Below are 9,662 nucleotides of genomic sequence, written 5' to 3'. Positions count from 1 at the left end.
CAGACCAAGGGTCAGTTTTATGTTATTTGATATACTAACATGAGTGCACGTGAGGCACGTCATTGTAATTTCTGTATTTTTAGCCAGGCTCGACTGAAAGGTCAATATAATAAAAACAATAAATATATATAAATGTATAATGTTATGAGATTTAAGTTATTTAATCTAAATATTTATGTTTTCGTGTTATAATTTTGTTCATTCTAGAATGAAAGAGGCATAATTTATATTTATTTCCAATTTTTTATGTTGGTTGAGAGATCAGTCCATTCTACCAAACCTGTACAGAGATTAATTACTGAAAATAACAGATAAAATATAAAGTTTTTTTTTCTTAAAAAAACATTTGATAACTATTTGGACATTATAAAGATTTCACATGTGAAATTTCAAAATTTTCTGATTCATAAAAGTATTTTTCATTTTAAAATGAATATTACTTTGCATGATAGAAAGGCAACATGCAAAAAGAAGAAAAAAAGACACAAGAAAAACATTGCTTTACAAACCTTAAGACTTAATAAAAAAATTTGATGTTTTGGATACAAAAACATTATAATGTTTACTGATAATCTGCCAAATTTCGTTAACATTTGCTTACTAATTTAAAAGTTATAGCATGAAATCTATAACAAGCACAAAATGGTTATGAGACCAGTCCCAGGGACAGAGCCCATGCTAAAAGAGCTAATAATACATCACTGCTCCAACATATTAACAAATACAATCTCATCACTTACTTTAGAGTGTAACATCAGTCTCATTATTACTGTTTCAAACTAAAAATAAAAAATTAGAAAAACTCACCATCCAGTAATTCCTCCAACTATTGTTTGCTTAGCAGCAGAAGCCTTAGTTACGTCACCAAAAATTCCTTGAAACCAATCTTTTTCACCTGTTGCTCTTCCTTGATTGTCTAACACATCAATAATTTTTTCTGTAATGAACATAGCAGAATTATTATAAACAGAAGTAAAATTACATTTGAGAATGTACAAAATTCTGGTAGCACAACTAATGAAAAACCAAGGAAGAATATCAAATTTAAAATAGTAACTGCCTGCTGGGTTCCACAAAGAGTTTTAAAAGAGTCCTTGAGAATACAGTAATTTTTATATAGAATTGAACATCTAGTCTAGTTTCTAAGATATTCACCAATACTACATTAAAGTCACTCTGTCTTATGGTACTGAGTTAGGTTGAGGTCTGTAAAGACTTTGCTTGTATCAAAACAATCCACAGAATATAGACAAAATATCATAGAAAGTTATAATACAGCAAGAATTTTAAAATGTGAGTAAAATGACCTGTATTGCACACTTGAGTTATCAATAAATATTTCATACTTGGAGCAAATATCCATATAAAAGTTTACAGCAGCTATAGTTAGTATAAAATAAAATATATGCAACAGCAACTATAATTAGTTTCTCACTTAGTTAGCATTTATCAAAATTTTAAAATGACGAATATAATAATTTTTGTGTATGAGCAACAGAAGTCCAAGCACCATAAACTGTAGTTAGAAATACACTACAAAGATTGAGTATGTTATACTAAAATGGTTTTGGAGCTTCACCACATTGTTACAGTCCATATTGCCACACCTGTTCATGCTCTACCTGAAAGAAAGACAACTTGAAAATAGCCCTGCAGCATAGTTTCTGTCGCAAAATTGTAATGTCCAAAGCACACCATTTCTACTTGCACGTCTTCCATAATTAATGGAGGATATAAGAACAACAGTTTCCAAGTGTCAATTTCAACAGTCTAATTGCACAAAAATCCATAGATGCTGTATATTGCAAAATAACTGGTATGTCTATATATGGAATAGTGTAAATAACAGTTTCACTTTCCATTTACTTGGCATATGTAATTGCTGAATGGGTGGTATGAGTGTAACCTATATTTTTATGAATCAATACTCTGTTGGCCTCATTTCCAAACAGATATCTTCCTTGATTATGTTACATGCTGTTGCCTGAAACATTTGGATGGCTTTTGCCACTGACCTTTGTGTTTGGGGATTCTCACCAGGTACAAGATACAACACTTTGCTAACCATGGTTTGGGTACAATTGCAAGTCTGTTTCTGGATAGTCCTTGTTACCCAAGTTGATCTATAGTAATTTGGGTATATTACCATTAAGATCAATGGATACTCCAATCTTGGAAATTATAAATCCCTGATTTGAATACATCTTTATGATCTTAGTGTATAAATATTTTGCATTTGAAAGTGGCTATTACACACCCTTTTCAAAAGTAATCAATTTTCAGTGTCACTGCAGTAACAATGAAATGTCAAAATGTAGTTCTGATATGTTATGTTTCAGCATGACTTTATATCAGCTGTAGTTGTCCTGCAACTTGCTGTGTTCCATATTCAAAATAAGTTTAATATAACATACTCAACCCTTAGTATAACACCTACAGGATGCTTTAGAGAGAAGAGATTTCCTTATATTTATTTTTACTGTTGAGAAGGAAGCTGGAAACTATTTTAGAAAAAATAGAGAACCTCTTGAAGTTTATTTTAGACCAAAGCTATAATAAGCTATCTGATTTGTAAGTCTGTAATTTACCATTGTCCTTCCAGGGGACAAAACCTCTTGAAAGCATAACTTTTGACCTGATGAGTTTTACACACACAATCTGAAGTATTTGAGTAGGATGAGATTTGAAATTTAACAGTACCTGAAACAGAAGAATTTCTAATGATTGGAAGATTGCTGATGTGGCCCATAAGTTTTATGAAAAGTGTTAAGGGAAGTCCAATAATATTACATGTATATTAGTTTGATTTCTTTTGTTTACAAAATGATAGAATCTATCAAAGATCTCTTAAAACTTTAAATAAATGGGAATAAAATCAACAATCTGTATGGTTTAAGAAAGAAGTGAAAGTGATGCACTTGGGAAAGAGAGTTTAGAAAATTTTTAATGTAAGAGGAATAATGGTGTTGTAGAAAGATAAGATTTAAATATGATAACTGATAAATCCCTAAAACATCTGAATGTAAGGTAGAAGGTCAATATAAAATTATAAAAATGTTTTTATATTGTAAACTTATACAAAACACTGATGAGGTTTCATTTTGAGCACCATGTTAAGTTTTGGTTTCCTTATTACAGAAGGAATATCAACATGCTGGAAAGATTGCAGTCTGCTCTATAACTTGAAAAGAAAAGAAGAAAGATTTTGGTTTTCATCTCTGGATTTAGAGAGCATATAAGAATTGGAGGTAAGTTAATTCTGATGTTTTATATTATTAAACATTTAAATAAGCTAACTATGAATGTTTACCTAATGATATGGTGTGAGTTGTTAGCTTAAATCACTTTCAATTTATTAGATATGCAAGGTGCTAAGTGAAAAGTTTTTTGGGTGTGTACTTGAGTAATGTAGCTAGCTGGTAGAGCATCACTGTCAGAACTATAGTATGAAAATGCTTTTCACTTGTATCACACAGTTACAACATAGTTATATATATGTATGTGATAGGCTACATCAAGATAGATTGGTTGTTTCAGTGGCTGAAGAGATATTTTTAATGGGCTTTTAACTCATGTTTATGTCAGCTCTCCTGTTCTTTTTTGTTACAAAATAAATTCAGTCTGTTAAAATATTCAAAATATCAGACTTTATTTGTGATCCTACAAATTTTATTATGGGTAGGGTGACCAGATTTCCAAATCAAAAACCCAGCCAGCCCAGCCTTTGCCCCTAATTTTAAAATAGTTATTTCAAATTTGAAATAATTTAACTTTTATTTAATTTACTTTAAGTTTATTAAACTGTTCCACAATAATTCAAAATGTATTAACATTGACATTGTTTTTGGAATAATTTTAACTAGTCTTTTTGGTGACAGACACAAAACAAATCAGCAGAAATAGTCAACTTATACATCCAATAAATCTTTAATAATTCACTTTATCCAATTCATCTTAAAACAGATTATGTCCTACCTGGATTTATTTAAGAATCCATAACATTTTCACTTATACTATTTTTAGGACTTTAGCATTACTTTGAAACTTTTTAAGACATATTTTTGTGAAGAATGAATGGAATGTAGAAATAAAACCCAATACATGACTGTGTAAAGTGTGTTTTGATGATGAGTACTGTTTTATCTGTCTCCACATTCACACTTGCTCAGACATGGATTTCTCCCCACACACAGACAGAACCTTTGAGAGTTTGGCAGCAGAAGAGTACATGTTACACGCATGAGCAAGTCAAGTAGGTCTATTACATTTGTGATTTGATACAACTGACAGCTTGATGCCTTTATCATAAAATTGGGACATTTGATGCATCCTGAGAACTTTTCTTGGGATACTGGGCAACTTACCAAAAAAACAGGGCTGCCCCAGCAAAACTTACAAGTACATTAATAAATGTAAGGGAAAAATATACACTGTTAATTTTACAACTTACTATACCAGTTTTACTTTAGGTATGTACTTGCTTCAAATTCAATTGGTATCTCTGTCAAGACACAATATAACTTGTCTCTACAAACAGTAACTTTGAGGTAAAGGGAACAAAGTCATATTATTCATATTTTCAAGGGTTCTGAAAAGGTGAAAATTGGAAATAGGAGAAAACTGAAATTTCTACAGCTAAATTTGTTTCTTGTACATGCACTATATGGATGGATTAAATAATTTTCACAGCATGAATTGGGAAGACCATATTTATCTATACATCTTTAGTTGTTAGTGGGTTGAGAACATTATTTCAGTAAAACTATGCAAGCTCTGTCATATAGAAGATTTATTAACATCAAGACATTAGCGTGATGAGTGAAAAGGATGATAACACTATACCCAACTCATTTTTAACATTAATCTCAAGCATTGGTAGATTGGCAGCTACATGGTATATCCTGTACACGTACAGCTATTCTATACACAGTACTACTAAACCTTTATGTAACTAGGCTTGTGGATGTTTCCTGTTAACAATATTTTAATTAACTCTACAACACAAACCAATCAACAATAAACACCTTATTGAGATACATCATAGATTAGGCTTTTAGAAAACGACTGCACAAAAAGAAAGTAGTATGTTTGTAAATTATTAACAAAAGTTACATATATGTCATGTAAGGATTATGTGTTAATAGACATCTGCATCTGACAGGAGATATAATACTAGTTTTGATCTTCTCAATACTTTCACTTGCAATATTGTTGGCACAAAGATATTCACTATCCCCTCAACTCTTTGGTTCTAGCTACACTAATGGTTGATAATATTGAAAACATTAAGTTAAGGTTATCAGCTGAAAATTATTACAGTATTTATGATTATTGGCTGAACAATTAAAGTCTACAAAATTTCTTGGAATAACATAGACCAGCTTGCAGGTCATTCTCTATGACTCAAAAAAATTCCTAAAACCTTTTCAGCCAGTTCAGAGTTCACTGCTGTTGCCACCACCATTGACTTCAAACTTTCACCTTACTGCACGTGTATCACATTCCCAATATCACAGATCATGTCTCAAGCCTCATGCCCACAGGTTAGTACTGCTTACTACTCCAGTACAGAACTACTACTACCCTTAAATACTACCTATTAGTTACAATGGCAATTTTGCTTTTCAACTGTATCATATTAAATGATGGATGCAATAAAATAATTAATGCAAAAACATTATCAATAATATCACGATAATTAATTATTGTTCCAACAGTAAGCTATTCTTCTGACAGTGATATACCCATGTCAATAGTTTCCAAGTTATTGCTTGCAAAATATAATCTTTTTAAAACTGTGGGCTGGCTACTGGCATAACATGAACATTTTAAAAAATGGCATCTCAAAATCAGTTTCTAATTATCAATTTCTCTTTAGGAATTTATCGACATTGAAAAAATAGGTACACAAATCTGTTAACATACATTTCTTAAGATTAATGAGCATCTAATTCTTTAGCATGTGTATTTTATTCAAAAAGAAAGACATTAAAGCAATGAGATGTACATTTGCCTAGAAATATGAGTCAACTGTAGCTATTTAACTGTACTCACCAGGTTTCATCTTGTTTCAAACTTCTTAAGTCAATACTGTACAAACACAAAAAATTATAGAAATCAAACAAAAAAAAATCTATAGGAAAGACACTAAAATGATAATTCTTTCTTTCAGCAAAACACAATGAATGGTGATAGTTTTAATTACTGTTTGTTTACATTCTCAAAACTTAAATTATTTCAAGAAATGTTCTCATACCAACAAAATCACAAATTTGTCTAAAATTGAACATAACAAACAAACAATAAATGAATATTTGGTTCTTTAAGGCTGTCCCTGTGCACCATCCCCTAAGGAAAATAATAAAATCTACATCCAACCATTATTATTTTGAAGAATTCAACAATTCCCTTCTTAAACTCCAACAAGTTGCTGGCTTCAACTAATGCAAATAACAAATCATTCCATAAATCAGTTTACATATTAGAAAAATTGAATATCTTAACTAAAAACTAGGTTGTCTTCTTCAAATCTTAAAGTTGTATCCTCTTGTTCGATTATATTTATAACATAGTAAAATTTGAAGTGCCACAACTATTGAGGATTCTCTCATTTTCAGTCATGCTACTGAATGGGTAACTCCCATAAACAATGTATATCAAACATATGATCCAAATTATTTTGCACTTATTGTAATTAAAAGCCATTTGTCAATTATTAGTCCAACTAAACACTGAAGTATATCAACATCCTCAATACCCAAGTTTTATTTCATCAGCACATTACTAATTCACTAATTATGACCTATCATTATCATTCATATAAATAAGAAAAAGCAAAGACCCAAGTATGACCTGTGAGTTGTTTTAAAGCAGCACTACTGTTTAGTTATCAGTTTAAATTATTTAAAACTTTTATTAGATTTAGTAGTAATTTCACCTAGTCCTTTTTTTTTATTATTCTAGAACAGTTTATTAGGTAATGTATTCTATACTAAATTTAGATGATCTCCTTAAATCAGGCAAACCATTTCTCAATGTATTTTGAATCATTTGCCTGAATTTATTTGCATATTATCACGTTTTACAATCAGTGCTACAAGATAACTTTGGAAATGTTGTTTGTGCTGATCTCTATTGGATTTATTCTGAATTATGTATTATAAACACTGAACAAAAGCATTTCTATTCTTCACTGTGGTTTCATTGAAATAATATACATCATGTCTGAATCCAGGTATGTAACTTTTATTTATCAAGTATATTTTGTCCACAAATATACTACCAGATCATAAAATAACTTTTCTTTCATTATAAGTATAGGCTAACAAAAAAATGAGATCATTTAAAAAAAAGAAGCCTCATATGGTAGATGTTATTTTATAGTTTTGTTAAAAGCAGTAGTCAGCTAGTTTGATTACTGAAGTTTAACTCAGCTGATGAGAAATTTTGTTTTTACAGAGTTTCGGTAAAGGAGAATTTTATTTAAATCTTTAAAAGTGGGATGGATGTTCAAGCAGTGGTTGAATGAGTTGATGAACTGCCCCTTCCTCATGAGCAACTGCCCCTTCCTCATGACATCTTGAATCCAATCGAAACCAACTTTGATTGTAAAAAGACTTTAAAGGGATTGCTAAACAAAACTGTAATCACACTACATTGTGATGGTCGCAACTTGAAGACAGAATATCTGCACAAGTCTGGACAGAGTTAAGACTGATTTTATTCATTACTAGTAATATCTATTTCCATATCCTATACACCTTTCTTTAGCCTAATGTTTACACATAAACATATTTAATGAATTGCTTTAATTTACTATTGGAAAACTTCATTGATTTTGGAATGTATTATGTTCTTTTTTATATACTGATAAACAATATTTATACTACTACCACTGTCACCAAAGAAAGACTAGCAAGATCAGCAACCAAAAGTCATTATCACAGTTTATATTCAAGTAGTATATCTTTTAAATACATACAAACATAAAATTCTGTTATAGGTATAGATGTAATCATTTTATCTGCATATGCAAAAATTTGTTTTTGTACACAACTACCTCTCCTGAAAAAGCAAAGTCCACCATTTAGTTTCTGTTGACCTCACTGACCAGATATTGGAATAAAAAAATTCAAATTTTCAAATGTATTTTAAATAAGATACTACTTGAATTTAAAGTGAATATAACTCTGATACCGACTTTTGGTTCTATTGGTCATTGATCTTGCCAGGCCTCCTTTATTATTACTCCTTCACACAAAATGTTTGAACTGAATACAGTGTTACATAAGTTGTACTATATATATACAAAAATTGTAAAAACACTGAACAGTGAAATAAGTATTGGCTGACTACAGTACAGGACAGTAGCAAAATAAACATAAAAATATTGAATATTATTATTATATTATACATATAACTTGCTCAAATCTAACATCTAATGTACTATAGGAAACATACATTCAACTTCTAGCACACAGTAATCAAAATTGTATAAAAATATCATAACGTGATTCATTAGACCATAATTGTAAATTGTAATTGCATGTCCAAATCAGCTTCAACTTTCAAGATCAAACTGGTGACAACTACTACTAAAAAGCGAGTACCAATAGCAGTATAAATAATAAAGTGAAACTCTCTGAATTTCGAAAGAAAAAGGCATAACTTTTCATTCTCACTTTCAGCAAAGATAAAATCTAAATTACTTTAATTAGTGCTCAAAGTCAAACCGTTACAACTGACGAATACTCAATTTCAAAATTCAACTTAAAAACAGATGTCTCAATATTAGATCTCTCATTTCTTTAACTGCAGTCTTTATTATATATATCATAATTTATACGTCATCACATTTAGTGACATATCTTGTATTAAAAGTAAACGAGAAAAAACAACAATAATAACAAACCAACACACTCTTTATTCACAGACTTGATGGTGTAACATCAAAACCCTCTTCCGTCCGTTTCATCCACACCCTAGAGGGCCTTGAAATACGGTTGTAATTACCCTATAGTGAATTAATAATTTTTTTCTTTTTACAAAATTATTTGTTCGTTTTCAAAACAACAACAACAAAAAGTATATTAATCAGTCCGATTGTGTATGGTAAAATTAAAATCATGTGAGATAGCACCAAAATTAATGAAACCATCTTAAATCTTTTTACTGTAGAAATAATTAAAACAACGTTTTATCAATTTTATTTTTACAGTATTGTTATCATAAATAACATAAATAAATCGACACAACTTGTCATGAAATAAATTAACAGAAATTACAAAAAGAACTCGAATCGTCATAATTAATCATCAATCAGAGTTTGCAAAACTGGGCTTTAGAGATCAAAATAATTGATTTCATTTCCACAGCTCTCGTATTGCGTTAAATTAATGCTATCTCATACATTAAACTATAATATTTCAGTGCACAACGTGGTATATTATATTTGATTTATTAATGCAGATTTTTTTTCAGTTTGTTTTCTTTTATTCTAAGTATGTGCAGTTTTCATATAACATTTGTGGTCAAGAAAGCAGTTAAGATACTTTTGCTTTAGTTAACTCTTGTTCTGTGTTATTCCCGTTAGATCGCCTATTGCCCTTGAAAAGTAAAGCTGTAAAGTGGCATTTATTATGTGAAAGTGGACAGCAGGTTTT

General features: G+C 30.1%; 1 protein-coding gene across 3 annotated transcripts in view; it reads right to left on the bottom strand.

Moving 5' to 3' along the window:
- LOC106476114 (FUN14 domain-containing protein 1-like) overlaps positions 1–8,990 on the bottom strand; it is a 23,775-nt gene extending 14,785 nt beyond the window's left edge. Inside the window, exons 1-3 of one of the 3 annotated variants that reach the window (XM_013936794.2) lie at positions 8,920–8,990; positions 6,055–6,090; positions 808–937 (exon numbers count right to left, since the gene is read on the bottom strand). In XM_013936794.2, the coding sequence (XP_013792248.1) occupies positions 808–937; positions 6,055–6,064 (140 nt within the window). In that variant the 5' untranslated portion in view covers positions 6,065–6,090; positions 8,920–8,990. Of the gene's footprint in view, positions 1–807; positions 938–6,054; positions 6,091–8,708; positions 8,796–8,911 lie in introns of those variants that run through there. The other 2 variants (XM_013936786.2, XM_022381114.1) reach the window with 2 other exon arrangements.
- Between the last annotated feature and the right edge of the window lie 672 nt (positions 8,991–9,662).

The sequence above is a fragment of the Limulus polyphemus genome, unplaced genomic scaffold, assembly GCF_000517525.1.
Source record: "Limulus polyphemus unplaced genomic scaffold, Limulus_polyphemus-2.1.2 Scaffold152, whole genome shotgun sequence".
NCBI lineage: Eukaryota > Metazoa > Arthropoda > Merostomata > Xiphosura > Limulidae > Limulus > Limulus polyphemus.
Note: the sequence above shows the minus strand (reverse complement) of the source record. Positions and strands in the feature narration are given on the sequence as shown.